At 43.5% G+C, this 26,188-nt stretch overlaps 1 protein-coding gene across 7 annotated transcripts in view; it reads right to left on the bottom strand.

The window, feature by feature from the left end:
- The window catches only part of LOC119951685 (protein unc-79 homolog), a 269,084-nt gene that overhangs the window by 109,300 nt on the left and 133,596 nt on the right, over positions 1–26,188 (bottom strand). For all 7 annotated transcript variants that reach the window (XM_038774926.1, XM_038774915.1, XM_038774945.1 and 4 more), the window contains 5 exons: positions 25,909–26,110; positions 23,333–23,512; positions 8,697–8,765; positions 6,132–6,418; positions 4,257–4,439 (listed from right to left, as the gene is read on the bottom strand). In XM_038774926.1, coding sequence (XP_038630854.1) covers positions 4,257–4,439; positions 6,132–6,418; positions 8,697–8,765; positions 23,333–23,512; positions 25,909–26,110 — 921 coding nt within the window. The remainder of the gene's footprint in view (positions 1–4,256; positions 4,440–6,131; positions 6,419–8,696; positions 8,766–23,332; positions 23,513–25,908; positions 26,111–26,188) is intronic.

Here is a 26,188-nt window from a genome sequence, read left to right on the forward strand (position 1 = left end):
TGAAGGTGCACTTTCCACCCACGGGGTTACTGGAGAGAGCAGAAAGTCTTGTGACAATCGGGAAACGCAATGTTGGCCGTGAGGTTGGGGTTCCTGATTTTCCCTACACATCGCTGCAGCTATCACGAGATTCATATCCACAAAGAGTCTGTACTTCATTTTAATGAATTTTGATACATTTAAATGCTATTAGCGGTCTCCCGCCACATGATCCCCCTCACTAAATATTCATACCTCGCCAACATGACGTCACATCAGTGAGTTTTACAACATATTTGGCCAGGTGTGAGGAGTCAAGGGGATCCATCCAAGGGCGCAGAGCAGGTATAGCTCTGGAGGGATGTGCAGCGAGCAGAGGAGAGTGGAGATTGAGGGAGGGATGCTGGCAATGGATGTCAGAAGGGGGACGACGTACAATGCTGGGGGGCAGGGGATGGGGTATGTCAGTGATTAATTTATTTTTTTGGGGGGGAAAGAAAGAGGTATGCCAGAGATAGATTTGGGGGGGGGGGGGGGAGGAGAAGAAGAAGCATGCCAGTGATTAATGTATGTTGTCAGACCCATAGCCTTTGCCTCATCCAGTCCCTTCAGTCATTTGTGAATACCTTCCCAGAGTCAAGAGCAGGTGAACAACCACTCCCCAGCCTGTTGGCAGGGCCCATAACCTTTGCTGTATCCAGTCCCTTCAGTCATTTGTTAATATTATGTGGAGTGAATTGGATTCGGTACAAAAACAAGGAATTTAGGCAAATTGGGTTATCGAGGCATTATTAGTTCAAAGGTTGACCGGGACACCTATTATAGGAGAGATATTATAGCCATGGAGGCATTGCACCAACTGTCCAGCAGAATGATACGAGGAATAAGTGGAATAAGAGGAATAATGAAGAGAGATTCAAAACTACACCTTTTCACCAAAACCGAGCAGGCTAATGGGATCAAATAGAGATTTTTGCATTACGCGGGCTTTAAGAATGAAAGCTTGCTATTACAGGTTTATGAAATATCATCATGAAAACATCGACCACAAGAAGAATGCAGCAAAAATATTAGGAGAATAATTTTCATTCAGGTTATTTTATGGAACAATTTATCAACAATAACTCATGAGGCAGAGTCATGAACATAAATTTAAAAGATATTTGGATAAATGTATGGATGGATTGAGTTAGATTAGAAGGTTCCAGTAAGGAACCACCAGTGCATATATTATACGATAAATGGTCGTCTGTGCTTTTATTCAATTAAATGAAATGATAATCGCTTATTGTTACAAGTAGGCTTCAAATGAAGTGACTGTGAAAAGCCCCTAGTCGCCATAATCTGGCGCCTGTTCAGAGAGGCTGGTACGGGAATTGAACTGTGCTGCTGGCCTGCATTGATCTGCTTTAAAAGCCAGCTATTTAGCCCAGTGCTAAACCAGCCCCAGTGATGATTTAGAGCTTTTCATCAATCCTGCATTTTTCTCATTAAAAACCAACTGATTCACTAATATTCTTGAAAAAACAGAAAATGCCACAGCAATCGAGTTTGGCCTTAATGCGATGTCAGTCCCACAATATGTTGTTGATTTTTTTTTTGAATTGGCCTAGAAAGCCACTCAGTTGTAAAACTATTACAGATCTGAATTCCATCCCAAAAATTAGATTAGTAAATGCTCAGTTAGTCCCAGTCCAGTCTATTCTGCAAAGAGCCCGTCACTGATATCTAGAAATAGGTGTCCATGTGGTAACAGTCGTCCCAAATGCTAGTCAAGAAACAACCTGACATATTCACAAAGGTATCAGTCACCCTAACATTGAATATCCCTCATCGCTAGCTGTGGGTATATAATGCCCCATTAACATTACAGTAGTAGGCATCCGTCTGTCTTGGGAGACAATGGATTGCATCCGGGTGTACGTTACCATTGGACTGAACATCATCTGTTGTGGTTGTAGAGGCCGACTCATGAGTGACAGTCCCTTCCACAGCTAGCATAGATGAATGGCATTAGTGGAGATAAATAACGTTATGAGTCCATATGACCCTTCTATAGGTTCTGAGTCATATATGCTCGAAAAGTTAACTCTGTTTCTCTCTTCACAGATGCTGCCAAACCTGCTGAGTTTATACAGTATTTTCTGTTTTTATTGCAGATTTCCAGCACCCACAGTATTTTGTCTTTTTAATAGATGAATTGCTTTGGCCCGAGGTCAGCTGATGTTTTTTTCCTTCCGTCGGGCTTGCTTTTCCACGATCTTGTTATTTCTCTTGTCCTCTGCTTTCTCCAAACCCTTCCTACTGCTGGTTTCCAGGCACCCGAGTCAGAAGCAATGCCTTCCCATGCATCAACTTTATCCCAGTCAACTTGAGATCTCATTTGCAGACATTCTTGTATCGCAGACATGGGCAGCCTGTTGGTCTCATGCCTATAGCAAGCCTTCCGTAGAGCATGTCTTTGGGAATGCAGCCATCAGCCATGGGAATGTAGCCATCATCCATTCAGTCACATGACCCAGGATCCCTGCACGCTGGTGTACTCTCACATTCAACACTGTCCTGCCAGGAGATGCCCAATCTGGGCACCACAGGTCAGAGGAAGCAGAGGTGTAAGCTGTGCAACTGTTTTTCTTGGCTTGTACAAGTTATCCACGCATCGCCACTGTAAAGGAGGATGCTGAGAATACAAGCCTGGTACAGATGGAGCTCTGTATTTTCAGATAAGTTTGTTGTTCCACACGCGCCTTATCAACTTTGATGACAGCTGTGGACTTGACAATCCTCGTGTTACTTTTGGCATCAGATGAAAGGTTGCTGATGATTGTTAACCCAAGGTGTGTGAAGCCATTGGGTGACCTGTAGAGTGAGATTGTTGATGTTGCTGGTAGGTGGAGTCTGCCGGTCCTGGCCCAAACGTTTGACCTTTGTATCATTCAAGATTCCATTGACAGGATAAATGGGCCAAAAGTGGGTACAGCTGTAGTATGTAGTTGTATTTCAGGTCTTTCGTAAACAATTAAATTATAGATATGCCTTTGGTATAGCTGCCATCAGGAATGTAGACAACCTTTTGTAAATATGACCACCAACTACTATTGGCATGTTATTCTCTCATTTCTTCAGTAATTCAAAGAAGTCCTTGGCAGAGTTCCAAATCTAAGTGGAATTTGGGAGGGAGTTTGCTCAGCCTTTTGTGATTGACCGTTTTACATGTTACGACCTACATTACATTCTCTATACTGACCCTGGACCATCTGATGTTCAGGTCTAACACTGGTAAGTAAGCTTCCTGTTGATTACGAGTTACCTCCTCCCCTTAACCAATGAATTCGCACTCTACCATGTTGGATGTCACTTGAAGAAATCTCTGAAGGAAGCAAGCACAAATACCACCACCAAAGGTGACTTGAAAGTTATATTGCTGGCAATCTGGCCATGTACTGAAGGACACAGCTACCTGCCTGCACCAGGTGATGAGGGCATCGATATGAGGAAGAGAATCTACTTGATCTGAACCACATTAAGCTACCTGCCAGGCCCAGTCCACAATTACATTGATAGGAATGATTACCGCACAGACCTTGTGAAGACAAAGTCTCGACTTCTCAATGATTGCATACCACAGAATGTAGTGTGGTGCCAGTAAGTGGCAGATAGTATAATAACTTCTTAAGTGCCAGGAAAAGATAATGACCCACAAAAAAAGGTCGATCACAAAAGGCTGAGCAAACTCACTCCCAAATTCCACTTAGATTTGGAACTCTGCCAAGGACTTCTTTGAATTACTGAAGAAATGAGAGAATAACATGCCAATAGTAGTTGGTGATCATATTTACAAAAGGTTGTCTACATTTCTCATGGCAGCTATACCAAAGATATATCTTTAATTTAATTGTTCACGAAATATCTGAAATAGCATCCTATGTTTGGAGATGTAATGCCTCTCAAACAGTAGTACATCATTGAAAAATCAATAGATGGTGTCTTGAAAGCCTGAGGTGTGATGATTTGAGAAATTTGATAGTGCTATCACAATAAGGTGCGATTACACTGCACTTTGATTTAATCAATAATTGCATAGCTGGTGACTTCTAACGCAGTGCAGAAAAACAATCAACATTTTAACTATATTTGTGCATTATTAAAGGTTTACAACCAAATAGCATTGTCTTTCTCATGACAATTTCCATCACATAATTTCCATGCAGTATTGTGGAGAGGTTGTCACCCGAATCAAGGCTGCAATGTACATTTGGTTGAATAAATAGTCGTACCTTGTACAGAATCACGAGCAAAGCTTTCAGCCACATTTGTCGGATATGAGGTTTCAGAGTCCAAAGAGAACAGCGTGGAGGTTGCTGGAAGTAATGGCGCAGCTGTGGGCAAGTGCAATATTTAAGCACTTGCACCACCAGAGGAAGGAGTTGTTTGCCCAGACTAATGTTATAATCCATAACCTAGAAGAAATATGGCTTTAAATATCAAACATTTAGTACCTTCTTATTTTACAAACTGTGAACTAGTTGGTTAAGCCAGTGAAGTAGTTTACTTCCCATAAATTATCATATTGCCACATAAGAGATTCATTCCACGCCAACCATTCATTTCATGGCTCCCATATTTTATGAAAACTTTGGGTGACAACTGAAATATAACTTAAAATATAATCTTGTCGTTTTTTAATGAAAATGAGCATCACATTGCTAACCCTGCCCATGCATTCCTACCTTGTCCAAATTTTACTCCGACCATGTTTAAATTCTGTTTAAATTGCAAACTGGGAAAATGGAAAGCCTGTGAACGATATACACAGCTAAGCAAATTGATATTTCATAGTTTTTTTAAAAATGAGATTCGTCAAACAGTGTAGGTAATACCGGGAATACAGGAATAGATGAAATTATATTCATTACCACGCTGATGTGCCGACTTACATGTGTTTAGATAAAATCTTTAAAATTCAAAAGCTAATGGGATACAGCGATTCAGTTCTATCAAAGTAGAAGGGCTCATGACGAAGTTCACTTTAATCAAAAATAATTATTACAACTCAAAGTTTTAATTAATATTGTTAAGATAATTATTTCTGTTAAGTTTCTTGAGTTAATGTCGTGAGAGAAACAGATCAGATGTGCTTCTCAAAAGTCTATTTCCTGCTTTGTTGAAGAGTGCCATCTGGTGGATTGTTCAGTTCACCAGCTGAAGTACTTGAACCAACAGGGGGAACAAATGCTTTTCTGGTCAAATGTTCAAATCCTTGAAATATTTGCAACAAGCAGAGTTACATAAGCATATAACGTATAAAGGCAAGTTAAGCCCGTTCATAGTTCCTCTAAAAGCTGCAATGTAAAGCCCACATAACTGTACTTTCAAAACACCAGCCTTTTTCCTCCACCTGGGTAAAATCAGAGTGGAAGCTGGGCTGCATGCAAATCTCAACCATTTGACGTGGAATGGGCTTACCCTGCACTGGAGCTGAGGTCAGCCTGATTCAAGTGACTAAGTTGCATTCTAGGGCCTTTGGGTTGTTACTGATCAGGAATTTTCCCATTGAGAGTGTGGTGAATGTATAGTACTAGTAATTCACCAGTGTATTAGTATCATGTTCTGCCATTGTGTTACAGCTATGTTGTGTTGTTGGCCTTGAGGGCTCCACCTATGGGCCATTGTGTGGCTTCACCCACAGGGGGATATGTTGGGGGAAATGCGGGCTCCGCCCATGGCTCCTCCCCTTGAAAGGAAGTATAAAGAGCAGTTGACCGTATAGTCACAGGCAGGCTCTGTTCTAAGCTGATTAAAACCTCGGTTTGCTTCTACTCGTGTCTTTGAGTGAATTGATGGTCGCATCAGAGAGATCAGTGAGAAGGTTGTCTGGAGGTATTTCACAGTTCCCAGAGGCAATAAGTTTCCAGTTTTGGCAGCAAAAGGACCAACAGGAACAAATTACTTTGCTTGCCTGCAGTCCCATCTCTTGTTTTTATAATTTGTGGTGCTTTTAAGGAGGGCAATATCTTGTCAAGCACAGCTCTACAGATTCCAGAATAGATCTAACTCTCAGCACCTCGACATACTTATGAAATAACTTTATAAAGGCTGAAAGCAATCTGAATTTTTGCAATCATAAAAATCTTAATAATGACATAGTTTACCTGAGCAATTCCAGCAATAAAGGCATTGAAGCAAGTGGACGTTCGCATTTTCTGAGGGGCAATCATGAAACACCCCTCCTGTTGGTCATAGCCAAGTAACACATACAGATGCCGTTTTACTGTGTTGAATGCTTTGGCACTACTGATATCAGCTTCAGCACTGCTTTTATCCTTTGCCATGAATTTCATGAGAACTGTGATTAGCTGATGGACTGTTTGATGATCAATACCAGCATCCTCTGGCAAAGGATCCTTAATAATTGCATCATCCTCTGAAGAATGCTGACCTGAATGTAGCACAAGAACCAATTTTTAGTTCTCCTGGCTTCTTGTTTAACATTTTCTTTGCACTTTTAATCTAAATGCAAAACTAATATAAATAGTCAGGACACTTAAAGGGAACATTTGATTTAAATACCAAACAAGCTGCGAACACATATTACATTAATACAATATCATAAAATAGGTATTTCATTTTAGCTGCTTTATATTGCATGAAACTGAATGGTTCATTTTAATCATACAAAATATATAGATTACATAGATTCCAATATGCTCCATTATTTAGTGTCCCGGATTTGCTGAAGCCAGCAGCAAGATGGTCGATTGGAACAGAATCCACTTAAACCCAAGTCCATGGAACTGAGACACAGCTTGACAACAACCAAGACTTAGGGTGGGATTTCCCAGCCCAACCCCCCCACCCACCACAGTGGGTCCCCGGCAGCGGGGCCAGTGTGCAATCCAAAACACCACTGACATGGCGGGACGGAAGATCCTTCTGGCAGCCAATGAGAAGCAGCCTCCACCACCGTAAAACATGCCATTGTGAGGGGGGGGGGGGGGGGGGATATTCACCTTCCCACCGCATCGCCAGATGAGACTACCTAACCCATGTTAGCATTGCCTTGCAAGGTTATCTGGAGCCAAGCGTGCAAAAATGCAAGTCCAAAGGTACTACCTGCTGCTTAAGTTCCAATAGTGTCTTAAGTACTATGAAATTCACCTGGCCCAGATAACTCAGCTTGCCACCAACAGCTGGTTCCAATATTACGTGCTCTAGCCCAATCTGACTGTGTATAACGCTCTCCCAAAAAGGCTTAATCGGTAGTTGGTCAGTAGGGAAGCACAGATTTAATTCATCACCAGGTAGACATTGGTTGCCGAAACTTCTCAAGGCCATCAGAGGGCGACATGGTTGCATAGTGGTTAGCACTGCTTCATCACAGCACCAGGGACGCAAGTTCAATTCCTTCCTTGAGTGACTGTCTAAGTGGAGTTTGTACGTTCTCCCCGTGTCTGCATGGATTACCAGCCACAGTCCAAGATGTTCAGGTTAGGTGGATTGGCCATTCAAAATTGCCCCTTAGGTGTCCAAAAAGGATAAGTGGAGTTATTGGGTTATAGGGATAGGATGGGGGCATAGGTCTAGGTTGGGTGCTCTTTCAGATGGTCGGTGCAGATTCAATGGTCCAAATGGCCTTCTTCTGTACTGCTGGGATTCTATGTTGAGCCGTACAATTTAGCATTAAAATGACTGCAGTTCCACCATTCTTTGACCAAAGCATGGCCACACCCCATACCCTATCTCAAACAGTTGTTTAACCATTTGGAGATGGCGGTATGGTGGCACAGTGGATAACACTCACAGCTCCAGGGACCCGAGTTCAATTCCGGCCTCGGGTGACTGTGTGAAGTCTGCACGTTCTCCCCGTATCTGCCTGGGTTTCCTCCAGGTGCTCTGGTTTCCTCCCACAGTCCAAAGAAGTGCAGGTTAGGTGGATTGGCCCTTAGTGTCCAAAATGTGAGGTGGTGTTACTGGATTACAGGGATAGGATGGAGGCGTGGGCTTAAGTAGAGTGCTCTTTCAAAGGGCCGGTGCAGACTCGATTGGTCGAATGACCTCCTTCTGCACTGTAAAATGCTATGATTCTATGATGTGGGACTGCACAAGTGTTTTTGCTACCAGACTTCCAACAGCTATCGTCCAAGTCTCAGACTTCCTAAAAGAGCTGTGTGACAGACACTTCCCATCAGTGTAAAGAAAGAATAATTTATGGTGTAGCAGCCACTTCTATGTTGTAGTAATTTTAAATCAATCCCCCATTGCTCATTACCAAATCCTCAATCATGCATAGTCAAACAGGCAGCTCACTGTAAGGCTAGCTCTTCCTTCAGGCTACTGCAATAGCAAAAAAGGGGGCATCTCAGGTTGTCGCTAGAAGGTATTTGGAGAAATATCTTTCATATATTATGGCTTTCTATAAGACTGAAGTAGAACTAGAATGCTATTTTAAAGGAAATTGCATCGACACAATGGCCAAATTGCCTTCTTATGTAAAATTAAAAGAATAAAGTAACATATTTACAAATCAAATATAGGCAAATATTTTGATATTGGAATCACTGGGAAGATCAGAATTTTAGACCCATAACCTGTTGCTTAAAGCAGCATTTAACGTCTTTGAATTAATATTTGATAATACATCAGGAACAGTATGTTACTGAAATAACTGTGGCTACCTAGAAAGCTACATTAAATACACAAAAAATGATCATGATTACCATGCATAGCTTGCTCCATCATTGTACCAAGAGTTGGAGCTGATTGTTCATGTCTAGTCAGTCGCAAAGCTGCAAAAATTGACCACAAAGTAAGAATGCATCATATGATCTTGGAATTTTCTGAATACAAAGTTTCCTCTCAACATGTCGTAGTCATTTACCTATCTCAGTTAGATTTTTGAAAGGACAATTAGGTGCAATATTAGGTTTATATTTATAATTGTAATTACATCTGATTTTGGTCATTGGCAATCAGCAATAGTGGGAATTTGAGGGATTATTTTTGTTTTTGTTCATCAACTAAGAAACTGTATTATTGATTTAAGCTGTCAAAGAACATGAAGATGGTAGGAAAGAGTTTGCATTCAAGAGTATACATGTGAACAAAGTTTGCATGTAAAAAGTTATATACATTACTGAATTATTTTGTGCAATTAATATATAGTTTTAAAATAGTGTTTCCAATAGTACCATAGAAAGATTACAGCGCAGAAATAGGCCATTCAGCCCATCATTAAATCGGATACTTGCCTAAAACCAGGGTAGTGATCGCAATGATTGATTAATCTGCAGGCAGGATACTAACTTCCTGCTGTTGGCACATTTCCATTTTGCTTTGTGCAGCCAGCAGTCCCTATGATGTTCGTTGGCTGCATGCATCTGGGACCTGATATCATGAATGCTTACCTTAATACTACCTAACTTAAAGCTAGTGTGTACCTCTTAAGGAGTGGTGCATTGTAGTTGCTGGTGGTGTCGAAATTCTGAATATTGCTCCAAATTTGACAATGGTTAACCATGAAGAAAACATGCACCAAATTATTCAAATGCTGCACTAGAAAACTCGGTGGAAGAGTTGGAAAGGAGGAGAGATGTGCTCCTCGGTGGTGGTGGAAGGGCGGGGGGTGCAGAAGTCCTCATACTCTGAACACATGCTCTGAAGGCATCAGTGGCAAGGCATAACAATGATAAATGTGAGGTGTGCAACCCCCAAAGACTTAGATGCAGTGGAAGAAGTTTGATGATCTCATATGAGTGAGTGGACAAGTTGAGGAGAAAATCTCCAAATGCCATATCTCACTAATTGCACCACTAGCCTTGGATGCAGCTCAATTCAATACACACCCATCATTGACCTATCAACAACCTCTATCAAACAGAACTAAACCCGAACATTCATAAGCTTTACCTCAACCTCACACACTCACAGAACTGTTGCAAGCCTCGCAGCCATAACTGATATCTTGCACACACCTATTCAACCATGACTGCTAAATCACCCAACTGTCTTGCACGAGAAGGCGATGTACAACATGAGTCAGCAAGAATTAATTGGGTGGAGGCTGAATGGAGAAGAAAATTGCTGGCCATTATGGGAAAGAGCATACCTGACAACTCTTCTCTCACCCTCCCTCTGCTAGAAACCTATCCTGTTTCGTATGGCCTTTGCTCATTCTCCCAATCTTGATAATTGCCATGGAAAGTCAGTCTAGGCCAAAATGTATTTCAATACGAGCCAGATCATTCATTGTGGAAGTATGGAAAAGCACCCAAAATACATGGAATTTCAGCAACAGCCAGAATAAATAATTCAACAACTGACTTGCAAGTTGTTGATGATCCCTTTAAGTTGTGATCCTTAAACATGACACTGCTATTTTTGGCTGCAATAATGCTCAGGTATCATGGCAATAAACCACCTCCTCCAGGCAAAACATATTAACTTAATGCTAACTAAACTCATCCTGTTCTTGAAACCAATTCAATCAGAAATTTAAAACTTTCAACAATAAATATTGCACCCATAATTTTTTTTAAGTGCTGATTGAGAAAAAATAAAGTAATCTTAAAGAGTGACATGGTCAAACAGAAAATGATAGAAACACAAGGAAAATTCATCAGCTTTTCAAAAGAGAAAAACTGTTAACTTTTCAGTGCAGTACCAGCCAGATGGAAAATGTCTCTTTATTATCCAAGTAATGTTATCTGAAATGGACAGAGTGCTTTTTGCTCACTTACATCCTTCAAAATCATGCTGGAAGTACATGAGGAAACTGCACGTAATTCAGTTTAAAACTGAAGTTGAATTACTGTTTACTGCATTATGAAATTATAAATTAAGGCTAACCATCTGCTAATTTCTGCTTATTTTTACAGAACTTCACATCGTCATTGCTGCCATAGTAGTAATAAAGATGGAAATTTAAATATCCAGGAAGCAGTGGGGTGCGTCCCCAAATTCGATAGTCCCCAAAATCAGGTACATGCAACCCAATGTGCACATCTGTTCTGAGTGACGGGAGGCAGCTGGCAAACTTTGTGTTGTCTGTTATTGGAGCCTAAGGAAAGGGCCCAGATTCATGCAAGGATAGCGCCACTTAAAAGGCTGCAACTCATAAAAGCAGGGTGCATTCCAGCTGCAGCATGTGGTAAAAAAGCTTGGAGAGGAGTGTGTAGCCTGATGGGTATTTGGGAAAACACCAGCAGAACCTGATGGTTAAAAAGGTTAACTCTGTAGCAGCATACAGCATAAACTGCTGTGGTCTGTCGCAAAGAACAGAATGTACAGCCACAGAGTTAGCATGGGAGCAGATTGGGCAGCCACCTCATGCAAGACATGGCTGTTGATATGCCCTTGTGAGTGTAAGTACTCAGGAACATGACTTCCTGAGAGAAACACAACCCCTGAGCATTTCCGCTGTGCCTAAGACAGTGATTGATTGCAGCCTGTACTGCGAGTTTGTGACTGAGAGTCAAGATCATTTTCAACAGGATCTGGATAAAAAGGAGAGGGACATCAGAAGTGACAATCTGCAACAACCATCTTAAAGAAGCAGCTCCCTGGGTCTGGGACTCAGAGAGGACTTGAAATCCACCAAGGGAAAGACTGATCACCTCGCCTCTTAATGGGTGGCATTTAGGTCTAAGCCGTGAGTTTTGATATCTTATGTAGAACAGTGTTTTGATACTTTGTCCAATAGAGCTTTTGATACAAGTTATAGTGGAGTTTTAATACTATTGTGGTAACCTGCTATGGTACAATAAAGGAGATTAAAGGGAGCCTGGTAACACTGCAGAAAAAGCTCTGAGAATAGGGGTTGCGCCAGTGCTTGGCACCAGTTTAGCCGTTGGATGACCTCACACAAGTGGTCATGATCAGTGAATGCATCCTTATGCTTCATAGCCTATTGACTTCACCATTAATCTCCTGTACTGCCATGTTCACGACACCCCCTGCACTTACCCCACCAACAATCGACGTTAACCAGCACTCAAACCTCACATCTCACCCTCAGACTGCTGCAAACCGCAGACTAACAACTCTCAGCTTGCACACATTGGCAGCTATTCAACTATAACATGCATCACGCACAGTCACTGACACAATGCCTTCTCTCTGACATGAAATGGTGGCCCATATTAAACAACAGAGGCAGCGAACCAGCAGGGGGCAGGCAAGCTCATTCCTCCCGAGAAGAAGGGGCTGGCCAAGAATTTCAGCAGCCGTGACTGAGGACATGGCTTCTAGCATCGCTGAGGACAATGAAGATGATATGTTGTTCTATGCCTTGCTCTATCCGGATGGCTTCGATGTGTAGTGTTGATCAGAGAACAAGAAGTCTTGTAAACCAACAAAACTATTTTATTAAACTGTGGTGATAACCACTGTAGATATGCATACTTCCAGTAGGGGGATGTATGGCTGTACCTGTAATACAGGTTCCTCCGGTAAGCCCCTGCCGGCTAGCTCCACCCACAGGGAGCATGTGTATAAATATGCGTGTGCGTCACTCAGACCCTAGTCTACAGTTGCAGGCGGAGGAATAGCATCACACAGCAATAAAGCCTCGATTGTATATGTCTCTCGTCTTTGAGTGCAATTGTTAGCGCCACATAAACACTACTAACTGGATTCAACACTTATCCCGAAGAAACAAACAGTTAATTGATCACACATACACTTTACTCACTATACTCATCTACATCTAACTCACTGACATAATAAACTACTCTCGTGCTCTCTCACTATTTTCCGTCCTTCTGGCCAGCTCTTGCTCATACCACCTCCTCCAACCTTCTGTCCCACAAGGCTCTACATCATCCCATAGATACTTCTGAGACTAGCTCCCTCTCTGTGTACATTTTATTAACCCTTACTTTACTGGCATGTATTATATTACCACAAATGATGTCATGTTTCCGTCCATTGTATCTTCTGAAGTCCCACTTAACCCTATCACCACCACCCTTAGCCCCATATCCGTAATCGATTATGATATAAACACAGCAGATGGTGTCAGCATCCACCACTTTTTTTCCCCAGGTTTCACCTACTCCAAACGTTTTTGCTTTCAGTTCAAGCGGTGCTGCAGGAGGCTGAAAGCCTAGCGGAACAACACACCATGGAAGAAATACAGCCAATCCATCTGGCTCTTGCAGCCACCAGCTCAGCTTGAACCATCAAGGGTAACAGAGAGGTAGTATCTCCATGTGGTAAGTCACCTGGGCAGGATTGCACACAGGTTCTGCCACGTAGGATCAGATGAGGACTTTGGTGGGACAGCCTACGGAAAAGGCTGATGACCATCATCGTATGGCACCTTGGCAAGCCAGCAAGAGGGCCTGATATCTCTGTCAAGGAGCATAACAGAGCTCAGCTTCAACTCGGTCCAAGGTTTGTGCAAAGCTGGAGGCTATGCTATCCAGAGTGCAAGTGGCAGCCAACTGTGTAAAACAGTTTCAGACCCAATTAAGATACAATGTCTGGTGGTCAATTAGTCGGGCCTGGATTTTTGCATTGATAGAGAGCCTCTCTCGACATGACTCCAGCATTTTCATGGGGTGGGAACAGGCACGGGTAGGATTCAGGCATGCGTATTTTGCAGAGACAGCTTTTTACTTAAACCATCAGTTACTTCCAGTCATGTGTGAATCTGGTGAGCCAGGTGTGTGAAACATGACACATACAGATTAGACCTGGTAAGAGGTTTGAATTGTGGAATCCTTTGGAGAGGTATGGTATCCATTTGAATATGGTACTGGGTCACATTTGAGGGAGATCAGGTACCGTTTGGGGATGGTCAGATGCCCTTTGGGTAGGTAAGATTCCCCTGGGAGACTTAAGGTGCCCCTTGGGAATGTTAAAAGTTGGTATGAATGTGCAATAAAAGCGCATAAACTCGTTATTGTCAAGCTCATTAGAACTGACAAAAGTATCAAAATGAGCTGTCAGAAGCAAATGTCAAGCTATTTATAACTCCTGACCTTTAAATCTTTGAAAACAAAAATGTCTGGAGTGTTTTAAAAAAGTAATTGCATTCTATTTAATTCTTTGGGTGAGCATAAACCTGTGGGTTACCATTGCTGGATTAATGCTGCATAACTAATTTCACAACCTTGTATTTTCACTATATGGCACATTACACAGCTTGATGGACAGCCCCAGAGGTGATAGGATCTTTAAAGTGGGGCCATGAATTCCTATGGTTGTTTTATGAGGGATTAAAGGAATGTAAATATAGTGAATGTGTTTTTATGAATGAAACTTTTATTTAAGTAGTAAATTCATCATAGATACTTAGGTTGGAATGTTCTAACCTCTCCTGCTAGTGGGATCTTACAGTCCTGCCGAAGTTCAATGGGCATTTGAGTGGCTTGCCACAACCACCACCTGGGACGCTGTCACGTCAGGGCTAGAAAATTCCAGCCTTAGAATTTTATTTTCTCTCACCATGGCTCCTGAGATCTGCCCATGGTGGATATTAGGTGAGTTGGCATGGTCGATACAAGGGCAAAAGGTAATGGGTAGGGGACATTAAGTAGAACTATAAAGGATCATGGCTGTGGGGAGATAGGCATAGGTTGACATGGAGAGTATGAGAGGCCACAGAGGTGGGGAGGGGGGCATAGATTAGCACTAAACTGGCATAGGGGCTATAAACAACCTTGGAGGGCGAGAAGGGACATGAGGTGGCAAAAGGGCATAAAGGGCCATTGTGGATGGGGAATGAGGCAGTTTGACATGGAGGTTATAAGGGATCATGGGCTGGTGGCATGGATAGTGGGTGGCATGTAGAACATAGAGAGGTACAGCACAGGACAGGCCCTTCGGCCCACGATGTTGTGCCGACCATTTATCCTAATCTAAGAGAAACCTAATCTACACCCTTCAATTTGCTGCTGTCCATGTGCCTGTCCAAAAGTCGCTTAAATGTCCATAATAACTCTGACTCCACCACCTTTTCTGACAGTGCATTCGGCACACCCACCACTCTCTGTGTAAAGAACCTACCTCTGACATCTCCCCTATACCTTCCTCCAATCACCTTAAAATTATGTCCCCTCATGACAGCCATTTCCACCCTGGGGAAAAGTCTCTGGCTATCCACTCTATCCATGCCTCCCATCACCTTATACACCTCTATGAAGTCACCTCTCTTCCTTCTTCGCTCCAGTGAGAAAAGCGCTAGCTCCCTCAACCTTTCTTCATAAAACATGCCCTCAAGTCCAGGCAGCATCCTGCTAAGTCTCCACTGCACCCTCTCCAAATCGTTCACACCCTTCCTATAATGCGGCGACCAGAACTGGACACAATATTCCAAGTCTGGTCTAACCAGGGTGTTTTAAAGCAAAACCTCGTGGCTCTTAAATTCAATCTTCCTGTTAATGAAAGCCAACACACCATACGTCTTCTAACCAACCCTATCAACCTGGGAGGGAGCTTTGAGGGATCTATGTACATGGACCCCAAGATCTCTCTGTTCCTCCACACTTCCAAGAAATCTGCCTTGAACCCTGTATCAGCATTCAAATTCAACCTTCCAAAATGGATCACATCACATTTATCTAGGCTGAACTCCATCTGCCACTTCTCAGCCCAGCTCTGCATCCTATCAATGTCCTGTTGTAACCTGCAACAGCCCTCGACACTATCTACAACTCCACCAATCTTCATGTCATCCGCAAACGTACTAACCCACCCTTCCACTTCCTCATCCAAGTCATTTATGAAAACCAAAAAGATAGAGATCCCAGAAAAGATCCCTATGGGACACCACTGGTCACCAACCTCCAGGTGGAATACTTTCCATCTACTAACACTCACTGTCTTCTTTCGGCCAGCCAATTCTGTATCCAGACAGCCAAATTTCCCTGTATCCCAAGCCCCATAACTTTCTGAATAAGCCTACCATGGGGAACCTTATCAAATGCCTTACTGAAATCCATATACACCACATCCCATGCCCGACCTTCATCAATGTGTCTCGTCACATCCTCAAAGAATTCAATGAGGCTTGTGAGGCATGACCTGGCCCTCACAAAGCCATGTTGACTATCTTTAATCAAACTATGTTTTTCTAAATAATCATAAATCCTATCTCTCAGAACCCTTTCCAATATTTTTATCACTACAGACGTTAGACTGGTCTGTAATTCCCAGGGATTTCCCTATTCCTTTTCTTGAACAGGGGAACAACATTTGCCTCCCTCCATTCATCCGGTACTAGTCCAGTGGCGAGTGAGGATGCAAAGATCATCACCAATGGCACAGCAATCTCCTCCCTCGCTTCCCGTAGTAATCTTGGGTATATCCCGTCAGACCCAGGAGACTTATCTATCCTGATGCTTTTCAAAATTTCCAGCACATCCTCCTCCTTTATATCAACCTGTTCGAGTCTATTAACCTGGATCACGCTGTTCTCATGAGCAACAAGGTCCCTCTCTCTAGTGAATACTGGAGCAAAATATTCATTTAGGGCCTCCCCTATCTCCGCACACTCAAGGCACAAGTTCCCTCCACTATCCCTGATCGGCCCTACTCTCACTCCGATCATCCTCTTATTTCTCACACAAGTGTAGAACGCCTTGGGGTTTTCCCTAATCCTTCCTCCCAGGGCTTTTTCATGCCCCCTTCTGGCTCTCCTCAGTCCATTTTTGAGTTCCTTCCTGGCTACCTTGTAACCCTCTAGAGCTGTGCCAGATCCTTGCTTTCTTAACCTTACGTAAGCTTCCTTCTTCCTCTTGACTCGAATCTCCACTTCTCTTGTCATCCAAGGCTCCTTCACCTCACCATTCCTTCCTCATTTCAGTGGGGCAAAACTAACCAGCACTCGCAGAAAGTGCTCTTTAAACAACCCCGACATTACTGTTGTGAATTTTCCCGAGAACAACTTTACCCACTTTATGCTCCTCAGCTCCTGTCGAATAGCAATATAATTTCCACTCTCCAATTAAATACCTTCCAATACTGTCTGTTCCTATCCCTCTCCATGACTATGGTAAAGGTCAAGGAGTTGTGGTCACGCTCTCCCACCGAGACATCTGACACCTGCCCTGGTTCATTGTCAAGCACCAAATCCAATATGGCCTCCCCCCTAGTCTGCCTATCTACGTATTGAGTCAGGAATCGTTCCTGAACACACCTGAAAAAATCTGCTCCATCCAAACCATTTGCACTAAGGAGGTTCCAGTCAATATTAGGGAAGTTGAAGTCACCCATGAAAGCAACTCTGTTACGTCTGCACCTTTCCAAGATCTGCCACCCAATCTGTTCTTCCATCTCTCTGCTGCTATTTATTTGGGGGGGGGGGGGGGGGGGGGGGGGGGGGGGGGGGGGGGGCTACAGAAAACTCCCAATAAAGTGACTGCTGCTGAAAAAGCTAGATTTCTATCAGCTCCTTTCTTGTTTCTGACTTCCACCCATACTGATTCAGTAGACAAACCCTCCTCGACTACCTCCTTTTCTGCAGCTGTGATGCACTCCCTAATGAACAGTGCCACACCCCTTCTTTATTTACCTCCCTCCCTATTCTTCTTAAAACATCTAAACCCCAGAACATCTAACAATCATTCCTGCCCTTGTGAAATCCATATTTCCGTAATGGCCATGACATCATAGTTCCAAGTACTGATCCATGCACTAAGTTCATCTCCCGTATTCCTGACATACGAACATAAGAAGAACATAAGAACTAGGAGCAGGAGTAGGCCCTCTGGCCCCTCGAGCCTGCTCTGCCATTCAGTGAGAACATGACTGATCTTTTGTGGACTCAGCTCCACTTTCCGGCCTGAACACCATAACCCTTAATCCCTTTATTCTTCAAAAAACTATCCATCTTTATCTTAAAAACATTTAATGAAGGAGCCTCAACTGCTTCACTGGGCAAGGAATTCCATAGATTCACAACCCTTTGGGTGAAGAAGTTCCTCCTAAATTCAGTCCTAAATCTACTTCCCCTTATTTTGAGGCTATGCCCCCCCTAGTTCTGCTTTCACCCGCCAGTGGAAACAACCTGCCCGCATCTATCCCATCTATTCCCTTCATAATTTTATATATTTCTATAAGATCCCCCCTCATCCTTCTAAATTCCAACGAGTACAGTCCCAGTCTATTCAACCTATCCTCGTGATCCAACCCTTTCAGCTCTGGGATTAACCTAGTGAATCTCCTCTGCACACCCTCCAGTGCCAGTACGTCATTTCTCAGGTAAGGAGACCAAAACTGAACACAATACTCCAGGTGTGTCCTCACTAACACCTTATACAATTGCAGCATAACCTCCCTAGTCTTAAACTCCATCCCTCTAGCAATGAAGGACAAAATTCCATTTGCCTTCTTAATCACCTGTTGCACCTGTAAACCAACATTTGCGACTCATGCACTGGCACACCCAGGTCTCTCCGCATAGCAGCATGTTTTAATATTTTATCATTTAAATAATAATCCCATTTGCTGTTATTCCTGCCAAAATGGATAACCTCACATTTGTCAACATTGTATTCCATCTGCCAGACCCTAGCCCATTCACTTAACCTATCCAAATTCCTCTGCAGATTTCCAGTATCCTCTGCACTTCACGCTTCACCACTCATCTTAGTGTCGTCTGCAAACTTGGACACATTGCCCTTGGTCCCCAACCCCAAATCATCTATGTAAATTGTGAACAATTGTGGGCCCAACACTGATCCCCGAGGGACACCACTAGCTACTGATTGCCAACCAGAGAAACACCCATTAATCCCCACTCTTTGCTTTCTATTAATTAACCATTCCTCTATCCATGCTACTACTTTACCCTTAATGCCATGCATCTTTATCTTATGCAGCAACCTTTTGTGTGGCACCTTGTCAAAGGCTTTCTGGAAATCCAGATAGACCACATCCATCGGCTCCCCGTTATCTACTGCACTGGTAATGTCCTCAGAAAATTCCACTAAATTAGTTAGGCATGACCTGCCCTTTATGAACCCATGCTGCGTCTGCCCAATGGGACAATTTCTATCCAGATGCCTCGCCATTTCTTCCTTGATGATAGATTCCAGCATCTTCTCTACTACAGAAGTTAAGCTCACTGGCCTATAATTACCTGCTCTCTGCCTACCTCCTTTTTAAAAAGTGGTGTCACGTTTGCTAATTTCTAATCTGCCAGGACCACCCCAGAGTCTAGTGAATTTTGGTAAATTATCACTAGTGCATTTGCAATTTCCCTAGCCTTCTCTTTTAGCACTCTGGGATGCATTCCATCAGGGCCAGGAGACTTGTCTACCTTTAGCCCCATTAGCTTGCCCATCACTACCTCCTTAGTGATAACAATCCTCTCAAGGCCCTCACCTGTCATAGCCTCATTTTTATCAGTCACTGGCATGTTATTTGTGTCTTCCACTGTGAAGACCGACCCAAAAAACCTGTTCAGTTCCTCAGCCATTTCGTTATCTCCCATTATTAAAACTCCCTTCTCATCCTTTAAAGGACCAATATTTACCTTAGCCACTTTTTTGTTTGATACTCTTGCATTGAAATAGACATACTTTAACCCATTCCACTGAGTGCAACTTTGCCCTATCAACTGTCTAAACTTCCTCACAGATTCACTGCAAACTATTTCTGCCTGTTCAACAGCTACCCATCCTCTGATCCATAGCTCTAGTTCCCATCCCCCTGCCAAACTAGTTTAAACCCTCCCAAAGAGCTCCCGCAAACCTCCCTATTGGTGCCCCTCCAGTTTAGGTGCAATCCGCCCTTCATGTACACGTCCCACCTTAACCAGAAGGTATCCCAAGATCCACATATCTGAAGCCTTCCCTCCTGCAGCAGCCCTGTAGCCACGTGTTCAGCTGCACTCGCTCTCTGTTCCTTGCCTCACTTTGTTTTTCAAAAAATATTCTTTATTCATAAAATTTGTCATAAACTTTACAGAACATTTCAAATTGTCTTGACTGTACATTTCCATCTGAGTTACATTCATTTGTCGTCAATTCAATTGGATAACGTTGCACACTTGCACGTGGCACCGGTAGCAATCCTGAGATTACTACTCTGCTTGTCCTGCTCTTTAGCTTCCAACCTAACTCCCTGAAATCACTATTTATGGTGGGTGGGGAGGCGAGATTTGGTGGGAGTCCAAAAATGAGTTTTGGGCCGGTGTGAATTACCCATGGGTGCTTCCACTGGTGCCCGTCATGGCGGATGAGAAGTCCTGATGGAGGCCAGCATGAAACTGATTTACATCCCCCTCATGGATGCAGATGAAGGCCCAACTGGAATATTCCCCCACTCCCGATTCACCGCTGCGACAGCGGGAAAACACACTGGTCTAGAACACTTCTGGACCAACATGGTGTGCAAAAGTTGTGACTTAGGGTCTTGTTCATGTCACGGACAAATGAGAAGATGAAAGGCTTGCAGCTACTGGACCCCGGTGGATAACATTGCCTGGGGTGGTGGGTGGACTCTCATGTTCATGGCACGAAACAGAAAGTGGGAGGTCTCCACACAGCCCTTTTGGCTTTGCTGATGCTAGACATGCTTCTGAACTTCAGGGTCTTGGCCAAGCTCTGATAGTATCTTCCATGGTCTTTGATGACTTCTCCAGCTTGCTTATGACCTTCAGGGTCAGCACCAAGTCCTTGGAGGGATGTGGCAAAGTGGAGGGAGTGGGGGATGGCCTTTCAGGCCAACTTTAAGTGGCTCTGAGGGCAAGGGACTGACCGAGTGGCAGCACAAATGCTGTCATTCTGAGAGAGGACAACAGGGTTGTGCTACATGGAGGAATGTTCAGTCCTACAGGGTGACGCATCAGCAATGTTGGAATGGGGATTGCTGTGCTCTTGTGAGATTCTGCAAGCTCATTTGCTCACTGGTATTGCTGCTATGATGGCAATAATGGTGCTAAGCAGGGTTTTCATGACCTCAGTCTCAGCTTCCAATGTAGCATCTGATGTATTATCTGTGCTGGTCTAACATCGACTGCAACTGGATGCAGTAAAACGAAAAACAGGCTTCCGACACAGGAGATGGCCCAACACTGTTTTATTGAACCTGTTGATTGCTGTACATAATCTGTTGTGGGTTGACACTCTATTATCCTAACTGATAACCTCCTACTGGCTTGACCAGACCAGCTCTCTATCACATGGTGATGATGTTCATTGGCCTGGGCTCTGCGACTATCTCCCTAGCCGTGTCCTGAGAGAGAGGGAGAGCCTTAATGCCCTGTGGGCTTTATAGTGGTGGTGTCCTGTCTGGTGATTGGTTGTTCTGTGTCATGTGTGTTCATTGGTTATCCTGTGTGTAAATCACTGCCCGTCTGCATCTCATGATGTACATGAGTGATATTATGACAGCACCCAGACATTGGAGGTTTTGCTTGAATACAATGAAGATTGAGACCTGGAATCTTGCACCCAAGCTGGGACCACAGAGCCAAGAAATGTCCTGGCTCTGCTAACACAATCTATGAAAAATTGCCTTGAAAGTTGGAATTTTAATTCCAGGTTGGTGGGGTTCTCTGGGAGCAAGGCCCACTGCCCTCATAATGAGGATAGAGGCTGTTGGATGCCAATGTGGACTGGGAAGAAGGCCTGCCTCAGCTCCGGTACTGCGTTGAAGTTTAAAAAACAAAGTAAAATTTAAAACAGCCCTCCCCCCATACCCCTCAACCTCCCATACACTTCCATGCTCCATTCCTGCCAACAGGCTCTACTTCGAGTTGCAGCTTGTTAATTAGTTAATTGGATTAAGCCAGTTTTCAGAGCCTAAAGTCAGACAGTATAAAGGTGAGCCATCTTACAGTGCTGACTTTGTTTGCACTGGAGTGCTGAATTTGGGCTGCATTAGAGTGCTAAAGTGAGAGTTTGGTGACTGAGGGATTCGGTGAGGAGGGAGCAAGGTGCTCCTTTCATTTCATTTCCTACATTTCCTCAAAGAGCATGAAGGGAGCCTGGAGATTCTAGAGAGCGCAGCTGACTGGGAGCAGAGTCGGAGGGCGGAGTTCCAGTTGGTTCACAGGGCAGGTACATTGTGTAAGGTAAGAGTTGTTTTTTTTAGAGGGTTCATTTGTGAGACTAGCAGCAGTATATATATACACATTTTTTTTTAAGGGCCTAACATATGTTTAATCTTTTGTTTCCCTTTTAAATCTCTTTCGGAATTGAGATCAGAGGGGATGGAAGCTGGGGCAGCTGCATGCTCCTCCAGTAGGAGTGGGTGGTGAGGGACACCACTGGTGTCCCCACTGACTACACCTGCGGGAAGTGCACCCAACTCTAGCTCCTCAGAGAGCGCATTAGGGAGCTGGAGCTGGATGAACTTTGGATCATCCAGGAGGCAGAGTGGATGATAGAGAGGAGTTTCAGGGAGGTAGGCACACCCAAGGTGCAGGACGAGTAGCTGGGTTACAGTCAGAGGAAGGAAAAGGAACAGGCAGACAGTGCAGGGATCCCCCGTGGCCATTCCCCTTCAAAACAAGTATACCGTTTGGGATGCTGTTGGGGGGAGGGACCTAATAGGGGAAGACCCGTGCGGCCAGGTCTCTGGCACTGATCCTGGCTCTGTGGCTCAGAAGGGAAGGGGGGAGAATAGAAAAGCAATGGTAAAGGGAACGGATAGGAGATTCTGTGGTCGTGAACGAGACTCCCAGAAGGTATGTTTCCTGCCGGGTGCCAGGGTCAGGGATGTCTCGGATCGAGTCTACAGGATTCTTAAGGGGGATCGCGAGCAAACAGAAGTTGTGGTGCACATAGGCACCAACGACATAGCTAAGAAAAGGGATGAGGATCTGAACTCACTGGCCAGGGCATGGGAAAATTCCACCCAGTATCACCAAAAGCCCAGAAAAAGCCAATAAAAAAAATTAATGAGCAACTAATCTGCAGTTTGGATGACGTCTTTAAATAGTACTGGTGGCTGGAGGATGGGGAGAAGTCATTCATGATTACTCTTCAGCTGTGCTTATTTAAGAGAGGGTGTTAGCTGGACCTGAAGTCGGAAAACGGCAGATAGGGCGTCAAATAAGCATTACATGCTGAGTGACATCATGGCCTGACTACTCTGCAAACTTCTATCACACACACATAACACCCGCGCTAGTAACCTCAAAAACGTAATGTGAAGCATGGGCTGCACCAGAAGTGCTTGGGTGCAGTGTGGACATCATCGTTCCCCTAAACTGGCACCGATGGCACCAAGACTTGCAGCACTACAGAGCCAAATTTTCCAGCCCCATTTTTATATCTCCATGAAATAATTAGTGTCCTGACCATATTGTTTGGAACATAGCTGCTCTGAATTCAGTTCTTATAATCTAGCTGATAAAATATGCCCACAGGAATGAAAATTGTACACCAAAGACACTTACGCAGTTTGGTGCTTAGCGTCTCTGGAAGCGAAAGTGTCCTCTTTGACTCGCCTGGGCCTTTCACGCTGTCCCTAAGGGAACGCACACTCCTCTGTCGGTTTCGTGCAAAGCGGGCTCGCTTGATTTTCCACATGGCAGCATCACTTAAATTCGCAACATTAGTCCTTACAGCAGTTATAGCTGTACAAAAGCACACTCAAACATGAAAGTGTCAAGTGAAAACATTTTTTAAAATAGTTTTACATAACTCAGATATCAACAATATGCATTTTATGCCTTAAAAGGGCAAACTAGGATAATCCATTCATTTCTAGAGAATGGAAAAGCAAGTTACGCTACGTTAAACATAATTGGAATCTTGGTTAGGTACCTCCGCAAGTACTGTGCATGGTTCTCGTCTCTCTTTTCTAAAAGGGGATCTAGAGGCACTGGAGATGGTGCAAAAAAATCCCTTACAAATGTAACACCAGAACTGAGAGGTTATACCGATCAGGAAAGATTGAAAATAGTGAAGCTCTTTTCCCTACAGAACAGAAGGTTGAGGTGTTTAAATGATTGAGGGTTTTACAAAAGGGCTCGAGGGGGACAATAAATATAAGACAGTCACTAATACATTCAATAGGGAATTCAGGAGATAAACTTTAATAGTCATCTAGAGTGGTTAGAATGTGGAATGAGGAGTAGTTGAGGCAAATAGCCATAGATGGATTTAAGGAGGAGTGAGACAAGCACATGAAGGAGAAAGGAATAGAAGTTTTAAGCTGCTAGAAGGGTGGGAAGAAGTACATATGGAACATAAACACTGTCAAATACCAGCGGGATTGAACGCGGCATAATATCATTCATTTCCATGTTAGTTGCATATGAGAAATAAAAGCATCCATCATGTTTTGCTTTTCGTTTGGCATTACCATTCTGTTTTGTTTCGTTAGTCCTACTCTTACCTCTGAATCAAAGGCAGAGCAGGATTTGAGAACACAACCTAGGTTGACACTCCAGTGTAGTGAAGAGGGAGATACTATTCTTTGGGTGGAACATGAAGCAAAAGCCTTTCCTGCTTTTTTCAGAGATTCCATGGCATTATTTAAAGAGCAGAACTTCATGGTTCCATGCAGGCAGGTGGGGTGCAAAGGATTTTGTGCGTGCCTTTCCGACCACTCCTATCCTGGCCACAATTTAATGGTTGGAAGGCATGACTGCCCATACCCCCTCATGCCAATTCAGGCTTTTAAGTGGCCAATTAATGGCCAGTTAAGGGGCACTTTCTGCCTAGCCTCAAGTTTTCAGTCAGAGAGAAGAGGTCAGCAACAAGTTGGAACCCCATCATATAAGACTGCTTAGGCCTTGGACAGAAAAAGAGGTTGCCTCCCCAATGGCCCTTTTATCTATTTAGAGGCCCCCCACAAGGTCTGCTCCCCCACATGCCCCCCTTCTCCCCCGGTTTGTACACCCTGGCCCCCAAACACAATCTGACTGGCTGGCGGCTCTCAGAGGTTTTAATTCCTCTTCAGATGGGAGTGGAATTCTCACCAGATTGAGGGAAGGTTTCACAGTGACATTTCTAGTGGCTGGTGGAAAACCCTCTCACCTGTGAAATCCTGCCGAAAAAGAGTAACAAGTTCACATTTCTTGGCCAAAATCTGCCTCAACCTCAAAACCAAATGCCATACTAGCAGTCAATCATCTCACTGTGGGATGCTCCTGGAAGATGATGGTTGCCATGTTTGCCCGAATATTCTTAAAAGAATCCCTAATATAAATACTTGCACATTATGTGCTTTGGGATTGGCGTGATAAAGTGCTATATGAATAGAAGTATGATTATAACAATACAAAGATTCAAAATTGGTTCTCAAAGACTGTAAATCCTCAAGTCATATTTAGTTGACCTTTTTAATTTCATCATTAATTCCTGTGTGTAATTTTCCTTGTCCAATGTTCTCATCTGCGCTTCACCATGGTCATGCTTAATCCTTAATAAGTAAATATGAAAATCTGCCCCCATGTCTTCTACAGTCTTTTGAAAATATGGTTTCTTCTGGTTGACCTCGCAGGATGAGTCACACAGGCAGAGATGCTAACTTTCTGAGTTAGGACCAGGTAGTTAGTTTTTTTGTCCAGGTCCAGAAGCTTCCAAGTGGAAACCAGGCACTAAAAAAAAGTGTTTTTTTTTTAAAGAATGGACTTTCATTTATGTAGCACCTTACATGACCTCAGATCATCCCCAAAACATATATGGCCTATGAAGTACTTTTAGAAGTGTAGTTACTATTGCAATATATGAAAATGTGCACAGAGCAAGGTCCTAAAAGCAGTATTGTGCTAATGACCAGATCATGCTTTAGTGGTTTGGGTAAAAGAGCTGCTCACTTGCTGCTTTCTTCTTCTGTAAGAGAATGGCATTTGTTACTGAAATTTCAAGTTTTTGCACAGACAGTGGGAAAAACAAATCCCATCAGAACTAAACCCTTCCTTGCTTTCTTGTGTTATTTTGGAGTTGGCAAAACGTGGCACCCTATACTGCTGCAAGTAGCCTCATCGGTTAGAAAATCTGCAGAGAAAATGACCAAACTTACTTGTAGGAAATGGAAACTCCTTATTGCAATCCAAATGAAGTTGAGCCTCCAGAGACAGGGTATCAAACCTATTGACGAAAAACTCCCAGCTTAAAGCCGGAATGTCTTGTTTTAAGAAATGAAGCAGAAATAATTTGCTCAGGATCGTTGGTCTATCCTTCACCACAGTGTCAAACTGAAAATCGAGGCAAAGACAGAGGCCCTACATGAAAGTAAATAAACTAAACGTTAACCACTCAGGCTGCATGTACAATTGAATTATCAAATCTTCTTATTTTCC

The sequence above is a fragment of the Scyliorhinus canicula genome, chromosome 2 (assembly GCF_902713615.1).
Source record: "Scyliorhinus canicula chromosome 2, sScyCan1.1, whole genome shotgun sequence".
NCBI classification, from domain to species: domain Eukaryota; kingdom Metazoa; phylum Chordata; class Chondrichthyes; order Carcharhiniformes; family Scyliorhinidae; genus Scyliorhinus; species Scyliorhinus canicula.